We start from the raw sequence: 18,001 nt of genomic DNA, 5'->3' as shown, positions 1-18,001 counted from the left end.
CTCAGCTTTGGTTAAGCAGCTCGTGATCACGCAGAAAAACCCACAGCCATTGTGGGTCAATTGGTTCTCCTTTTGGTGCTCTTCGATTGCAATCTACTTCACCCAAAGGAGACTTCAGATGCTACTGGCAGTGTACAGTCATTGTCCTTTTCCATTGCTCGACCAGCTCCCTCAACAAGTTCATTGGAAGCTGCTTCCGAGCTAGTGTTCTTCTTTGTGATAGCTCACTTCTGGATTTCGGAGCTTGCCTGTGGAAGAACTTCAATGATTTTCTCAGGCCAGGCCGGTTCATTTCATTAGGGCTTTCTCCTCGTAGGCGCTTTTACTTCTTTCTTCCTCTCCTCCTCTTTTAGGTTGGTGTAGTTTATTGCTTATTGCTAGTGACTGGTACATTGATGGCGAGGCCAGAGGGGCTCTAGGGCAGCACCCTCGACTCCCCCAGATGTCAAAGTTCTTCTATCACCAGCGAAAAAGCAACAGGTACAGCAGGCAGTGAATCTCTTGCAAGACAGGGCTGTCATAAGCACGATAGTAGGCCTCACTCCCTCGAGGAGGCAGATTTGGCAGGACTGGATCCAAGCCAGCTTGGCACTAGACGGTGATCACATTCAAGAGGTCACTATCTATGGACGTGGTGTTTTCCTCCTCCAGCTAGGCTCCCCGGATACCACTCTTACTCTCGTGGAGCTAGGCCTATCCTCCTGGGACCCATTTGGTTTACCTCATCCCTTGGTATCATGGATTCATGGTGGAGGACATGGGCTCGACTCACCATGTTCCTCGCTTCCCAGCGACGCTCTGCTTTTCGAGGCTTCTGAGGGAATACAAGTCCATCCTCTCTTCCATTGGACAAGCGTTTGGCATAGTTTTGGAGTACCCAACAGAGTCTGAGGCAGCAGTGGTAACAGATGATGGGGTTCCTCCACTCAGACTCATGGTAGAGAACCCAGATACCATCCCAAACGTGATTCTCTTGGAGACTGTGGAGGGAGTTACTCTTCGTCAACGTCAGGAAGTTTCAGGCTTACCAGGCCAGTGTTTGAGGTGTAGACATATGGGGCACCTAGCTCGATATTGCACACGAGGCCAATACAAAACTCATCCTTCCCCCTAAGAGACACATGGACAACATAGAGACATGAGAGGGGAGGGGACTCAAAGGCCACCAAGGCAAACACAATAGGAGTCTCAGGGACAATAGCCAAAGTCGCAAACCCCCTGGGTAGAGCCTTCAAAGGGCAGATGGATTAAGGTGGGAAAAAAGACGAGGGGCAAGTGGGCCAGAAAGAATCAACGACATCGTGCCAACCGAAAGAGGTGAGCACAAACAACTACACAGTCACAAGGAGATCCGATGGGAGGCCACAGGTATCACGTGATCCGAAGAGGGAGACAGCGACCTTAGGACCTCCCTCAGGCCCCTCTGGAGGAGAGATTCCTCGTCTCTGCAGGATTCCCCACCGTAGCTAGAGCCGACGCTGGAGACTCCCAGAGTACCAATGCCCACAGCCTCTCTGGCCCACCCTCCTCCGAGCTTGGAGGAGCCTCAGAGGACGCAGGCGCCTCCACCGCAGCACCCTTCTCCGGAGACAATAGCAGACTCAACACAGCCTTCTTCTCCCCCTCCCGTGGAACCGCCAACCTCCTCTCCGCAGCCCCCTCCCGTGCCTCCCCCACCCTTATTGCCTCAACCTGCTCCTTCCCCGGTGATTATCCTCACTACCCGCAATTCCCCTCCAGCCCCCTCCCCTTCCCCTCAGTTAGCCGCAGCCTTAGCTGCAGCCTCGCCTGGGGCCTCTGCCTCGAGCACCTGGCCAAGCTCAGCAACTGACCCCGCTTCCGCGAGCAAGGGCAAGGCAAAGCTCCCCTGCTTACCTTGGCTTGGCAGCAAGTTAGCGCTCTAGGTAGCCAAGACTCAGCTTCTTCTTCCCATAGTTTCGGAGAGCGGGGTCACGATGATGTGTCCGCGGGCCTTTACATGCATACTAGGAGGCGGCTACCGCATGAGTTCTGGCAGTTGGGACCTTGGAACTGTTTGGAGATCCCGGATTCTTACCCCATGCCCTTGGAGTTGACTATTTTGGTCCTGCAGCCCCGTAAAGGGGGCATCAGTGCGGTAGGATCGTGCACCTACCCAGTTCGGATCCTCCATTTTGCCTCCACAAGGGTGGAGAAGTGGACACTAGAGCTATTCAATGCGATGATGGAGCACCAGATATACCAGATGATCGATGAGTGGATGGGACCTCAGGGCATGGACCTCTGGCTCGCTCGCGTAGGTTCTGCGTACTTCCATCTTGGCTTCTCTTGGCTGGCTGCCCACGGAGGCTTGTCCATAGGCTTATGGTTGGAGCAGATGTGGGTGGAGGGACAGTGTGTCATTGCTGTTCTGCTAGATTTTTAGATACAATCCCTCACTGCCTCTGGAGCTATCGTAGTGCAGTGGGGATCTGGATGGGAGCCCTCAAGATTATGACCTGCATGCAGAGCCTTCAGAGGGACTACACCTGGGGCATGGTGGCCTAGTTGACCGTGGGAGGACACGTGTTCCAGATTTATGAGGTCTCTCCGGCTTACTAGATATAGGGTCAGAGCATTCAAAGGATAGAGCTCCATGTGACGGTTTGTCCTGATATCCCAGATCCTCATTCCCCTCCGGAGGATAGCGTGTGGGAGGTAGCACCCAATATCACGGTGTGAAACATTTGGGTTGCTCGCTATAGTCTGATGATGGGTGAGCATCCAGTTCCACCCTCGGCTACCTTGGTTGCCATCTAGCAGGATATCATCGACACCCCCAGGCTCTAGGGTGACTATCCCGAGGCACGCACGTTTCTGCAAGGCTTGGCCTGCAGGAGTTTTCTACATATTCACTCCGCGAGGGATTCGATGGTTATTGTATAGTCTTCCCACCTGGCTGTTAGCCCTTGTACCAAAGATTCCCTAGACAGTGAGCTGGGTTTCTTTGGAACATGATGGGTTTTCTTCTTTCAGCCTTTATTCGGATTTTTTTCCATACTCAGCACCTTTGGGGCTGCTGTTTTGTATGAAGTTTTTCAATCATTAATAGAAGGTACCTTTCTTTGCAACCAAAAATAATAGTTAGTGATACGAGAGGCAAAGGAAAGGGATACCATGATGTAATCAACAGTGCTAGAGCCCCCTCCATGTGGGAAGCAGGTAAAACCACCTGAGGAGGGCCATTTATCAAGACCAATATAAATAATAAGATCATGCATCTTGCCTAGATCTAATAGAGCTTGCCCGTAAGATGTGTTCGGAGCTCGTCTATCAGCTGAAACTTGCATCATACTTGGGTCCTCAAGATCAATGTCTGGCAGTAAAATGGAATCATCTCTGAAGTCGAGAATGGTATCTGACGGACCTTTGTCCTCACATTGAAGTCCCCAACCAGCAAGACTTCCCCGCGGCTTGAGAGGTCGACGATGTCCTGATAAGAGCTGTATGGTGATGTCTCCGTCTCCTCTTGGATATCTCGAGCAAAGTGGGTGGTCTCGAGGGGGAAATAGCATATTGCAACAACAAATTCGGCTGTCTGTGTGTCGGATTTGGATCCAGAGAAATCTGAAGTGTGTATCTCTCTGCTCTACTGAGATGGTTCCCTTAGGGGTGAACCTGTAAAGAATTGTTACTCCTGATCCTCGTACCCCCCCTATGTCCCTTGTCTCATCTCTGTAAGCATACTCCCATGTGTACCCGCTGACTACTGGTAGTGGGCGCTCTAGATTCCGATGTGTCTTTGTATAAAAGACTATGTCACGACCTGTCTAAGATTTCGAGAAGTTACCTGGTTCTGACCATAAGTTACCATTACAGTTCCAAATGGTACAGGACAGGGTCTCCATAGGCTGACTCTCATAGACCCCGCCTCCTTATGTGGAACGAGGGGCAGATGCCCAACGGGGGCTTGTAAGGAGTCATCCATCTCAAACTACCGCCCACTACCCATCCTTGCGAGCCTGATCCCGCTGTTGTATCAGAGTGCACCTCTCCTCAACCTGTAAGGGGTTGAGATCCTCATTTATGGATATAGATAGTTGGTCCCATAAGACTGATTTGTGCTGTAGAGCTGGAGTCATGCAGGAGCATCATGGAATCGTATGATAAGGGGCTGCTCTCGATCGGGGTCTCTTCCCACCTGTCAAGCCCTCTCAATCCTGTGCTCAAGTATCCCAAGAGTAGTGGCCACAAATGTAGTCGCATCGCTCATCGGTGTAGCCTCTGTGCGTGGGATGCCACAGACTCTGATGTTGAGAGCCTTATTGGCTCTTTGCTGCTTCTCCATGAGAGTGGCTGAAATGGTTGCTTTCACAGGTTCTCATTTGGCCACATCTACCCATCTGGATGTCTCCTCAATTACATATTGCATGCTCGCAATTTGTGCCTCGACCACTGGGGTACTTCCTGGGATTGCATGGATGGCTGCTACCTCCTGTCAGAGCTGTAAGATGTCTTGTTTGAGCTCTTGGATGAGGCCTTGCTCCACGCCGGCCTGCTCCTGTATGGCACGAGCCTATGAAGTAGGCTTGCTCTTGTGCGAAGCGAGTCAGCTCCATGTCGCGTACACGAATCCTGTGTACCTCCATGAGCAGAGACTCCTAGGGATTTGGTGATGGGTCAGCTAGTCCTCGCCCAAGCTACTCTTGTATGGCACGAGCCTACTCTTGGGTGAAGCAGGCTCGCTCCTGTGTGAAGCAAGTCAGCTCCATTTTGCGTACACAAATCCTGTGTACCTCCATGAGCAGAGACACCTAGGGATTTGGTGATGGGTCAGCTAGTCCTCGCCCAAGCTGAAACTGAAAAGGCTGTGGTACAAAACTAGGAGAATGTGCAAAATGGCGGATGGTGACTGGGCTAGCTGGGTGAGATATGGGGATGATTGAGACATGGCTGGAATGATACCAGCTGGGTGTTGGAGAGATGGCTGGCTGAGAAAGAAAGAAAGAAAAGTGTATTAACGTCTTTAGGAGACCTCGCGGGTCTATGAGACAAGGTACAAAATATATGTAACCCATACGACACTGTGGGTTGAAGCAAAGGGCTCACTAAGGCCCTTGCTGAGTGCTGAGTGCTAAAAATGCAAAAAGCTAGTACAAAATAGTAGGAAAAGAGCAATCAAGTACTGCTTAGAACTAGAGCTCCAAGTACATGTGCAAGTTCTATATAGCCCGGCTCCCTCATGGCCCTCTGATGTGATGCAAAGAGCTCATGTATCTGTGTCTTCTGGGCTATCTCCCGCGGTGGCGGGGGGCGTGCTCTTCTAAATCTCTATATCTGATGGGCTACATCGAGAGTAATGCCACATCTTGGTGACAATGCTCATCCATAGTTCTCTGCTCCAGCTCCTCCCCCTCGATTCATCTGGTGCTGGCTTGGATGCGTAAAAATCAGTGTTGCGTTTCTGCGCTCGGTCTAGCTCGGTGTCCTGAGGCATCAACTATAGCTGATCTCTGGCCTGCCACACAACGGAATCTATGTGTTTCAACTCTCCACATCTCAATCAGGTAGAGCCCAATGCAAACCTGGTTGGGAAAACGTATCAACCGTGTGAGTGGTCCGAAGCCAAGCCCCTCTTGAAAGTGACAGTGGTATTGCCCTCGGATCTCATAGTAGGCCGGACAGACACAGAGAAAATGCTCCTCTATCTCAACCTCCCCCATCGTGCATAGTCTATAGACCCACTACTCTCTATGTATGCCAGCCACTCTCCCTGCCTCAATCCGCAACTGGGGGGATGAGACTCGTGTTTGTTCGATAGCAATGTGCAAGGTGTGTGAGACTCTCCTATCCTTGAGGTACTAGGGCATGATGATGATGAGACCATGCTCCGATATCCTTAGAAAGTGCTCATGATAGAATTGGGTCTTGGTGGGGAACTCCTGATCCCCTACCCAAAGCCCGATATGTGTGGAGCTAGAGAAGGTCTAACCGTATGATACGGTTAACCTCCTCATGTGGAATGAGCTCCGGTGGTGCATCCATGCTGTACTAAAAGGGAGGGAGCCCATCCATTTTTTTTTTTCCCCAAGAAAAAAACTTTTATTAAGTAAGAGAAAAAACCCGCGAGAGCAAGCTCAAAGCGGAATACATCATGAAATCATAAGGATAAATTAAAAAAAAAACCCCCTTAGAGTGAGGTGGAAAACAACCAAGGCTGAGACTGAAAGTGCCACCTTAACCCTGTAGTAGTCTCAGAGAAGAAAGGAGAATCCTTCCATTCCCTGAAGAAAGAAGCCCTCCTAGCTAAGGCTGCACAGGAGTCTCCGTGCATACCCGTCCATACGGCCATCAAAGTATGTACGGTGTCTGTCCAATGTGTGCAAGGGATGAACCTGAGTACCCTCCAAAGCCTCTGTGCATCTGGCTCTCTGGATATGCCAGGATGCTATGCTCGCTAGAATCTCCCAAGAAGTATCCACAGAGGCATGTACAGCTGTAAAAGGAAGGTGTGGTACCACATCCAACGAACAGGACTCAATCCGATGACGTCGAACCGAAATGGCCCGAGAGGAGTCAACTCTCATAGAAAACCTGAGGTCCTGTAAGAGAAAGCCAAGCCATTGAGCCCCATGTCATAAAAAATGGGGAGTGGGCAAAGTGACTGAAAGTCCTGGCTACCCCTATCCAAATCATCCTTGCCTGTCTGCAATCCCATAAGCAATGCTGAATAGTCTCCGAAGCAGAGAGGCATCGAGGGCAAGTAGGGTCGGCTCCGAACCTGGACCTCCAAAGGTTTACTGCAATCCCACCATGGATAGAAAGCCAAAAGAAGATAGTGATCTTTCTATTCCTGTGGGATTTCCAGAGTCTCTCCCAAAAGCACCTCTGCAGATCCGCAGTGATATCAAATGTCTCCCAATGAGGAACTCTGGAAGGTCTCCAACCTCTACTACTGAGCTGATATCTCCTGGCATTACTGACCGTGTAACGAAAGAAGGGGATGCTCTTCTCTCGATGCCCTGCGTCAACCCACTCCCACTCTCCGGGGTCCCACTGCAAATACCTGATGGGAACTCCCCCAAAGATCTAGAGCCTCCAAGACCCGGTGGAGAGTAGCCAGGGGTCTGGGTCTAGGAACCACTCTGAATCTGATCCCTGCACCAAAAGACCTACAACCCTGATAGGCTGAAAAGCAGACTCAAGCAAGATGTCCTCTGTGGACCTGAGCAATCTGCCACCATCCTGGACACTAAAAACTAAAGCATCCTCCTGTGCATCTCGAAAGGCCAAAACCTGAAGTGGAACACCGCCTCTCGTAAAAGCACCTGCCCAAGTGGAGGAAGTGAGTGGCGTATCATCTGTGTCTACCCAAACCTTTGGAAGGGCTGCCTCAATTTGCAAGATTCTCCCTGCACTCCCTCTGAGATGTCCTGGATTTGGTCTCCTCTGGAAGCCTACGGAAAGCTTTCCAAGACCCCATGGATGATGCAGGTCCCCTCTCCCACCTGGACCACTGCATGTAGAGTGAGGCACCCAGTGGTCTGCCATGATCATCTAAAATACTGTCATTCCACATGATGGGTTGCCTATCAATCTCTTCCCGAGAGGAAGGAGGAATCCTTCGAAGAGTGCTTCTGAAACTGGCCCAAGCTTTCAGAATGGCAACCATGAGAGGGGACAAAGGTGATTTGAGGTGTGTTGTGGTGAAGATCCACCTAACACTGCTCATCCAGTCTCCTCCTGAAGAAGGTGTGCACCTCTATATGCTGCCGATAAGAAAGTCCTTCACGGTTCCTGCCCTGGCATAAGTCCCCGCACCACCATCTTGCAAAGTAAAGCTCTGCACTGTAAATCTGGATCAATAATATTGAGACCCCCTTCCTGTGTAGGGAGGATGAGGGTCTCCCAAGCCACCCTGGCTAAGGCATCTGCTGTGCCATCAAGCCCACTCCAGAGAAAGTTTCTGATCGGTCTTTTGAGCTGAATGATGCAGTCCCTAGAACGGCACCAGCATGAACAAACAAACCAGGTCGTGGCCAAGAGGACCTGGTTGACCACCACAACTCTAGAGGCAAGATCCAGCTTGGCTGAGCTCCAAAAAAGAAGCTTCCTTCTGATGCTCTCCAAAACGGGAGCAAACTGCTGCATGGTAGAAATATCCAAGCCGACCTGGCAGCCCAAATACCTAATAGGCTCACCCCTCTGAACCCAAGTGAATCCTATGTCAAGCCCCCAAACTGGAGTGTCCTCATCACTGATCCAAAAGCCATTGGATTTATGCCAATTTATCTGTGCCCCTGCCGCTAAGCAAAATAAATCCAATGCTGTCCTGAAAGAAGTGAGCGTCTGTGGAGTGGCATCCAAGTAAACTGCTGTGTCATCTGCCAACTCACTGTCAAGTAGCTCCTCTTCCCTTCTGATGGGAAGTCTCAGCCCAAAGATGTCAGCTTGAGATCTAACATAGATACTCATAGCTTCAGCCTATCCATTTGGATACCGTGGCTATCAAACCACATGGAAACCCATGCATACCATGCTGTATCAAAGCCCCTCTTTGCCAGTCGTCGTCGGGATGACTCTAGTGCGAGTCTCGATAATCTCCACTGAGGTGGGGCTGAAACTTTGTGGAGAAAAGTCACGGTCTGAAAGAGGGCGTCCACCTGGAGAGGTGTCATGGCGAACTCTGCCTATATGATCTGATGGGGAACTGAGGGCTTACTCCTTATCGTCCTAGATCCCATGATCACCTGCACCCTTCTTAACCACATTCTTCCATTCTAGCATATTTGCATTCCCTTTAGTGATTTGTTGTGTGAACTCAGCATGCTTCCCTTGTATAGTAGTGTGTAAGGCTGCCATCTTCTTCTTGAGCTTCTCATTCTCAGATTTCAGCTCTTCCATTGCCTTGCACGTCCCTTCCATTGTCCCTTGCATGTTCCTCAGCTGCTGTAATTCTGTCCCCATGGCTTGCATTTTATCATTGAGGCTGGTCTTTTCAGCTGCCCATGTTTCTTTCTCCTTCTCCCATTCATCTTTCTTGCTTTTCTCCTTCCTCTATTCCTCTTGCATATGTCCTCCTTGTTTCTTGATTTCATTCAATGTTTTGTCAATGTGCGCTTTTTCTGCCATCAGTGCCACATTGGTGGTCTCGATGCTATCTACTTTCTCAATCAAAGCCATACAAATTTTACTGAGGTGAGTCAAGACCTCGAAGCATTCTTGGGTGGTGAGCCAGCCATATAGACTGTCATTGCTCTTTCAAGAGCTTTTGCATAGCTCCTCATTGTCATGATGATTTTGTTCTTTATTTTTGCAGGTCCTTCTGTGTGGTCCTGTGGGTTTGTCCACACCTTAGGGGCTGCCCATGGCAACCCTTGAGAAGTCCAAGGGCAGTTGGGGGTGTTTGGACAGAGATAGCAGCCCACCGGGGGAGCTAGGAGCCCCCTGGAGTAGTTTGCTGGTGTTTGGAGGGCGTTGAGCCCTGTCCCAGATCGTGGGGGGGCCTGAGAGCCCTAGTACCTGTTGCGGGGGCTTCTTTTGCAGGTCACGCTGCTGTTTGGCAGCCCTGGTGCTGTCGGAGGTGCCCATACAGTGCACAGAGGGGCCCTTGGCCCTGTTAGAGGAAGAGGGAAAGAAAATTCGAGTAGTGTGAGACAATATATGATACCTCAGATGTAGGTGACATAGGCAATGAGGCAGATAGGGAGACTGTAACTGTAGTGGGAGAAGGAGAGAGGGAGGAGATCGGTGTCGACCCCTCTATCGCTCGCGGGAGAGGGGGAGGAAGTCGATGTTGGACCTCCTGTCATGGGTATATTTGTGGCTGAAGAAGTAGCTGGAGTGGATGTGACTGCAGATGTGGCTATAGCTGAGGCTGAAGTTGAAGCTGAAGCTGAGGTAGATCCCGTCTTATGAATTACTTTGCTATCCACTCCGAGTCCACTCCAGTTGAAGCGCTTATTCACATCCTCGAGCTTCAATTGTATCTGCTGGTTTTTGTCTTCTTTCTTGATTTTGTCTTTGTCTTTCTCCCCTTTTCTCATTTCGGAAATTGACTCCTGTTATCCTGTAGCCTTTTTTTTTTTTTGGGTGGCAGGTCCTAGCGTGGGGGCATGACGAGCCCCCCCATTGTTAGAAGGAGGGCTAATATCAGAGGTGGGGTGAAAAGGCTGTCGGTGGTGGAGGGGGGTATTCAGCAACTAAGCAATCCCCAATTTATGGGGCAATCGAACAGCTCACAGGCCAGCCAAAAGGCCAGCCATCTCAGCCAAACAAGTGGCCAGAAAGTCCAGCTGGTCTGGCCGACCAGAACTGGCCGACCAGTTGGCCGACCAGCTGGCAGGCCCACCGACCAGCTGGCCGACCAGCTAGGTCTGGCCTATAAAAGGCATCTGCCCCCACACTCCTTCTGACAGGACAGGACCTGCAGCTGCTCCTCTTCTCCTCCATGCTTTGCTGCAGCCCCGCCTGCTCCACTTCTACCTCTCCTCTTCAGTTCTGCTCCTCTCTGCCTCCTGGCTGCTGCCTTCTCTCTGGGCTCCTTTCTGGGCAGGAGACCTCGGCGCTGCAGATCGGAGACGAGTAGAGAGGTTACAGATCATCATGTTCTCTCAGCTCATTAGGGCCAAGGCTACAGTTCCGCATGAGATCATGCTAGCAGAGTTTGGAGCTACTCCCCTTGCATTGGATGCAGCGTTTCAGTCAGTCATGTATTTGCACAGGGTTAGGGAGTTTGGAGACTCAGCAGCAGGCAGAGCTCAGTTGCCATGGTTAGCACTTGCATCTTCTATGGAGTTGGCACGGCGATCTGGGGCCCGATACTGCTGGTACTTCAGACTCACTAGGTGGCTCACATCTCTTGGACTAGACATGGATAGACTGCCTCCCTTTCGATACAGCATAGATGCCCCTCATCTTGAGTTGACTCGCCACGAGCTTAGCCAGGTCACGAGAGCAGACTTGCTGCAGCTTCATACGTATCGCACTTGGATTTATCCCACGCAGCTTCCGACGAAGATGGCCACATATCGTGACCACTTCCTTCGGATCTCAGAGGATGGATTTGTCATTCCACCAGGTTATACAGGTATCCACATGTCCCACTCACTGAGGATTGCCCTTGGCCAGCTTAGAGTCTCTTCGCATCAGCTCGAGATAGAGACTGGTAGGATGCGACGCATGGAGGATGGACGGCGACCAGGCCGAGAGACGAGGATCTGCCCTTGTTGCACCATGGGAGAGGTGGAGTCAGAGGAGCACTTCATTTGCAGATGCCCGCTATATTATGAGCTCAGAGGTAGATTCCACTGTCTCTTCACGGATGGCTTTGGACCTCTCTCACGAGTGATGGACTACGAGGATCAGCATTGCCTAGCTCTTTATGTCAGGGAGGCCACTATGCTTCGACGAGACTACCTCAGAGACCATCAGCACAGATTGGAGCGTGATAGAGCCCAGCTTGATAGAGCTCAGGCACACGCTATACTAGAGGACAGAGACCAGGAGGAGCACGAGGAGGTTAGAGCTCACACAGGACACATGCCTCCACCCTGTGGATGTACATATGAGATGGTTTGTAGACGCCGCAGGATCTTGTTACATAGGGGACGTACTCGCCGCTTCATCTCCAGACGATCCAGGATGATGGCAGCTTTTCGGAGGAGACTTACTCATGGAGATCTCGCCCCACTAGCCGCTCACCTCACCTTTGCTCAGATTTGTACTCTCATAGCAGGAGGCAGAGTCGATGGACAGGATTTCCATATTTTGGTTCTCAGACTCCGTGACACCTGGACTTGTATCTTTGCATTGGCATATTGTACTCATCCCCCCATTTTGCACCCAGGGGTGGTTTCCTTGCATCTAGTTTACTTTGTATTTAGGCTCAGATTTGACATTATGTACTTTCACTTGCATTGTATTGCGTAGCACTTAGATGATATTCGACGATGCCTCTTCTTTGTGGCACCTTGATTTTGTGCTATCTTGTATGCAGAGTTCTTGATGTCCCATGGGCCCATTTTGGTCTTTAGTGGACAATAATACACTTCTTTCTTTCTTTCTTTCTGCCTCTCCTTCCTGCCTCCTGGCTGCTCCATCCTCTCCTCCAGATCTGTCCCAACTTCTGCTCCTCTGCTCCAGATCTGCTCCTCTACTTCAGCTCTGTTCCTTCTGCTCCAGATTTGTCCCATCCTACTCCAGATCTGTCTCTTTTGCTCCTCTGCTCTTTCTGCACCATATCTGCCCCTCTGCTTCTTCTGCTCCAGATCTGCCCCTCCTGCTCTAGATCTGCTCCTTTTCTTCATCATGTTGCTATTCCAGATAGCCTGAAGGTTCCTTCCTCAGAGCATGCTGGTTTTCAGCCATTTCCTAGGGCAGTTCTAGCCCTTCATCTTCTTCGTCATCATCGAGCTACATGGAGGACTGCGCTTCGCTCCCTCTATTGCTATCTTTTCTACAGTTTCTCTACATGGAATCATCTTTCTGATTCACCTCAGCCACGGTCCTTAAGACACGACAGCTTGAGGTTCTTGTATTCAGTTTTTCATATTACCGACAGGCACTATGTTTTCTGAGTTCCGTTCTTCAGTTGTATCTGAGTATTGTCTATTTTTTGATCGCTCCACTGCAAACCCTATCGTTTCTCTATAGGGGGGCTGTAAGCGGATGGCCGAGCATGAGCAAGGGATAGGAGGCAGATGGTGGGCAAGGAGGTGCTGCAGGAGCATGACGGAGGGGCTGCAAAGGCAACGCGGCGAGGGATAGGAGGTGGGTATGGAGGGGCAGGTGACGAGTAGCGAGGAGACGCGGGGGATAGGAGGCGGGTAGGGAGGGATGTGGGTGGAGGCACAGTAAGGTAGACGGGGCTGCAGGTGGGTACGTAGTTAGGCGGGGAGGAGGTGCGCTGCGGGTGGAGGCGCAACTAGGTGGAGAAGGGTTGCTGGTGGAAGAGTCCTCTGAGAAAAGCTGTGATATGTCGGACCCCAATAGAGGGTGCTCTGGTTGCTCTCCATGTCATAGGTGGCCTTGCAGGTCTCTCTCGGTAATCCAGACTGCCCACATATCAGATAGTTCCTCCTCCACCCCACTGTCGCCTGGAGCTGACTCAAAAACATAGAAATCTGTGACTCACCGCTGTGTCTAGTTAGCCTCTGTATCCTATGGTCTGATCACCTCTTGTTGCTCTCTGATCTATCATAGGAGGGTCTCCCTGTGTCGGCGCATCTCAAGTAGATAGAGCCCAATGCAGACCTGGTCAAGGAAGCGGATCAATCGTGATAGTGGCCCGAAGCCACTCCCATCCTGATAGAGACAAGAGTGTCACCCTCAGATCTCGTAGTAGGCTGGGTAGGCGCGTAGAGAAAGTGCTCCTCTATCTCAATCACTCTCACTGTGCATAGCATGGAGATCCGCTGCTTTCTAGGTATATACGTGCTGCTCTCCCTGTCTCAATCCTCAGCTAATGATATGAAACTTACATTTTCCCAATAGCCATCCTCAAGGCATGTGAGACTCCTTTGTCCTCCACATATTGGGGTCTGATCATGAATCCCTCCTTTGAGACGCTCAGGAATTGATCGCGGTAGAACTAGGTCTTGGTGGGGAACTCCTGATCTCCCCCCAAGTCCGAGACGTGTGGAGTGGAGATCTAACTGTATGATACGGTTAATCTCCTCTTGCGGGATCACTTAGGGGGTGCATCCATACTGTACTGAAAGGAAGGGAACCCTGCCCATCTGAATCCCATGTCTGGCAAACCATGTGGATATACGTGCATACCATGTGTATGCCCTGCTCTCAACTAGTCTTCTGGAGGGCCAGCCTCGTTAGTCTCCAGTGGGTTAGGTCCAAGACTCTATGAATTAATGTCACTGTTTGGAAGATGGCATCATTCTGTAGTGGTGTCATGGTGAACTCCGCTTGTACTATCTCATAAGGGACTGAGGGCTTGCTCTGAATAATCCTAGATCCCATAGTCACCTATAGTTGCTCAAATCTCCTCCACTTTGCTATCAATAGATTACAACCCCAGAAGGATGCTGCATACATGGCAGTCGGTCGCACTAGCGTATCAAAGAGCCAACACTTCCTCAATGGATCCTGAAAGTGTCCCTAGAAGCATTGTCTCCAATCGTCTCCAATCGTGCCAGAGTACTCCTTCCCCGTGTGAGTCGTGCATGAGCTGCATGTGTCATAGTGAAAAGAGGTCTTGTAAAGACTGCTCCCAAATATGTGTAGGACTGCACTATCTCCATTGGCTCATCTCAGTAGGTGAAGCTGAGTCAATGAAGCACTACATGTGAGGTTGAGGGCCATAACCTTGGTCTTGCCAAGGTTGACTGTCAGGTCTCTCTCTCTGCAGAAAACCTCTAGGGACTCCAAACGTCTCTGCAGCCCCTCTGTTGAGGATAAGATAAGGACTATGTCATCAGCATATACCAATATTTGTATCATGAGATCTGCTAGTAGTGATCCTCCGCCTCCTAAGCGGTCTATGACGGAAGTGATGTCATCAATGTAAAGCCCGAAAAGGGTTAGGGCAGCCCTGCTTCACTCCGATTGTACTGTGACACAGAATTTGGGGGCTTAATTCTAGTCACTTCTTAGAGTCAAAAGAACAAGAGGGAAAGGAAAATAGACCAATCAAAGCAAGATAAAGATATAAACATCAAAGGTGAGATCATAGTTCAACATGGGAAAGAGGAAAGGTTGAGGGGAAGCATCGATTTCTGCCAAGCGTTCGGCGCCGAATGTAAGAGCAAGCCTCTGTTGGAAGAAAATTTTCATACTAAGAACTACATGGATGGAAGTGATGGGGCTGAATTGGTAGGGCTCAGTCTGACGTATGGCATTGTTGGATCGCATCATTTTGATAAAGCTCCACACAAGAGTACCCATAATTATTGGAAATAAAAATACAGCTATGATAGCATGGGAATAGCTCTTCCTTTGACCCTCAGAACCCAAAACAAAGAACACATGCTTGTAGGGTTTGAAAAGACAAGAATGTTGACATATAGTTCACAAAAATGAAACAAGAGATGAGAAGTTAGGACCATTTGAGTAACAGACTCCAAAACTATCCCAAATCCAAGTCTACCCTGTTCTGCGCACTGTAACATTTTCTCAGTAAATCATAACATGGAAGTAAAGACATAAATGGATAGAGCTCAAAGAGACGAAGATTGTGATATAGGTTTCGACCAAAACGGAGTAGGGAGCAAAAAGTTATGGCCGTTTTACGACAGGGTACCAAAACAGTCCAAGAGCGACTTGAGCAATAGGAAAAGGCAACGATTTCTCTTACTGAAGCGGTTGCTTCCACAATACATATTGGACTGAGGTCGCCCTAAAGGGTAGAGAATCCCCTCAGAATAAATCCCAAAACAAGCCATACATGAGCACCAATGGAGCTCCCTGAGCGAAGAGGGAAAAAATATGAGAAAATGGGAAAAGAAGGGAAGATCTTGGTTTTGGAACCCAGGAAAGCTTCCCAATCGGAGAGAACTACAATGAAGAGAGGGGCTAAGGCTCAAGGGAAAGGAGAGGCATAGAAGGAGCTAGATACAAGGCAATGGCAAGGCTACAAGGAAAAAATGAGATGCCTTGAGAGAGAGGGGAGGGGCTTCTATTATAGTGCAATTCTCACCTTCCTTCACCCTGTTACATTTACTGGGAGTAGATTCTTTTACCTCTTCCTAACATAAGGGCATGGGTCATCATCAATTGTCCTTTTAGGAGGATTTTGACAAGTGTCCCATCATAAGATGCTTCTTTATCCTTTTGAGTAGAAAAATCAATAGTCCTCCCACATGTAGCCCAAGAGGACCCTCCTATTTTCCACATGTCAACATCCTCCACATTCCACATAAGAATTCTAGAAGGATTCCTTTTGACTCCACACTCCTCTGCACTTTTCCACATGCCCTCCACATGCTCTCCATGTGCACTCCCTATTATTTTAGTACATTATTGAGTCCATGTAGGCTTTTGGCCCACTCTAAATATATGACTCATTTCTATGTCCCAATTACAAAGCAAATAATCTCTCTCTCAAACCATTCTATCCCTATACCAAGGTATTTATAATTCATACCCGTGGTATTTAAAATGATGCACTCCACTCATAATCACCTCTGCAATCATTTTCACTAATTATTCTAATTAGTGTCAAACCCACATTAATGATTACATGAAATAAAGTAGTCGACATCAAAAGATTGACAAGCCGCAACGAGAGTAGCCGCAAAGAGCCGTCTCCCGCCACCAACTCCTCCATCACGCTTCTTGGTTCTTTGTCTCCGTTGCTAGCTTTTGTCACCGTGCAAACCTCACAAATCCTCCCACAGGTTTCAAAACAAAATATCATTTTTTGTTGTTACAGTACTCTCGACCAAGTCCGATAGACCACCTGGTGCACTAACTCTGTCTTTGACTGACTTGTATAGGCTCATCTCCCCTCATATCAGTGTCTCTGCAATCTTCAGCTCCTATAGTCTCCTGATCATGCGGGATTTTGGGATAGTGTCAAAAGCCTTCCGAAAGTCTACAAAGCATGTATAGACCTTCTGGTGTCTAGATCTCGCCTCCTCAATGATAGCCCTTAGAGTCAAGATGTGATCTAGGGTAGAATGTTGTCTCTAGAATCTTGCTTGTCCTAGTGCCTGCTCCCTCTCTAAAACTGATCCATAAATCTTGGCCAGAGTATGGCCAATCATGAGGGTATGGTAGTTGCTAGTCTCCATAGGGTCCTTGGCCTTGTGTATCGGCACAATAGTGGTGGTGCTCTAAGTAGTTGGAAAGCCATCACAACCGGTTGAACATCTGTGCTAGTATCGGAGCCAGGACCTCCTGTCCATGTGCAAAGTGATCAGGCCGTAGGTCCTCATGGTCCTACGCTGCGATTGTATAATCGACGAAGTGCAGCGTACATTCTGTATCGTGAACATGTGACAACTGGTGGGCCTGGGCATAGAGGACATATCCAGTGGTGTCTGCATCTTGGCATCATAGAGGGAACATGCATACATGTGCCACACCCCTGGGTCGGTAATGGGGATAGGTGGCTTCCCCTTCGATAGAAACCCCTATCCATTGGTTGGGTCTTTTCCTCAGAAAGATCTGACAATCTCATCCATCTTATGTGTGAGGAAGGCCCACCTCTTACGAATGTCAGTCGAAAGATCGTGTGTGCCTTAGCTGATGTCAGATGACTCAAAGCCTGCTCCTATGTGAGGTGGGCTCTCGCCTCTCTGCACTCGTCATCGTCGAACCAAGGGTTTTGAGGCATCTTCCCGTCTCGAACCCACTTGGATTGGGTCATGGGAAAGAGTCTGGTAGCAACAGCCTGTACCACTGAGACAAGGGTGTTGGAAGCGTTGGCGAGGTCTATATCATCTCCAAAGTAGGGCCGGGATCTCCTTGGCCAGGTGACTCATGTACACTAGGTCAAGGGTATGGTCAAAGTGGATCTGAATGCGAGCGAGTGGGTGGGGAGGGAGCTCTCACTGTGGCTGGCATGGTGGTAGAGATATGGAAGGCCAAGTATGTGTGGTCAACTCTGAGTGTGTGGGGGGGGGGTATGGTGAAGTCCTGTATCTGTGAGACAAAGTCTAGTGGGCCTACTAGATAGTCCACTGTACTAGACCCAGCGCCATGCGGGAAGCAAGCAAGTCTTCCAGAAGATGGCCATCTATGGAGACCATTATAGATGATCAAGTCGTGGATAGCCCCCAGCACAAGCAGATGTTGTTCATACCCTATCACTTGTGGGGCATCTACAGAGTGCCTCAATATTCCGAGATCAGCTACATCTAGCTCCGGTACTAAGTGTGGATCTTTGTCATCTCTGAAGTCAGGCAGGCCCACCTATCTATTTCGTGTCCGTGCATTGAAATCCCCTTGTAGGAGTGTGTCTCCCTGCGTGGAGAACTCTGTGATGTCATCATGGATCGTGTCATATGGGCTGTGTCCATCTATAGTAAGATAGGTCGAGCACCTGAAAGCTAAACTCGTATCCAGATTTGCGTGCATGCTCCTC

General features: G+C 49.6%; 1 protein-coding gene across 1 annotated transcript in view; it reads left to right on the top strand.

The window, feature by feature from the left end:
* The first annotated feature begins 745 nt into the window (after window positions 1-745).
* Window positions 746-18,001, top strand: part of LOC147905902 (uncharacterized) — a 97,317-nt gene continuing 80,061 nt past the window's right edge. Inside the window, exon 1 of the mRNA XM_087379862.1 lies at window positions 746-1,037. Within this exon, the coding sequence (XP_087235988.1) occupies window positions 746-1,037 (292 nt within the window). The remainder of the gene's footprint in view (window positions 1,038-18,001) is intronic.

The sequence above is a fragment of the Dipteris shenzhenensis genome, chromosome 1 (assembly GCF_047967505.1).
Source record: "Dipteris shenzhenensis isolate YYH24624 ecotype China chromosome 1, Dip_SZ_1.0, whole genome shotgun sequence".
NCBI classification, from domain to species: domain Eukaryota; kingdom Viridiplantae; phylum Streptophyta; class Polypodiopsida; order Gleicheniales; family Dipteridaceae; genus Dipteris; species Dipteris shenzhenensis.
The sequence above is the reverse complement of the archived record's forward strand: the minus strand, read 5'-3'. Positions and strand labels throughout refer to the sequence as shown.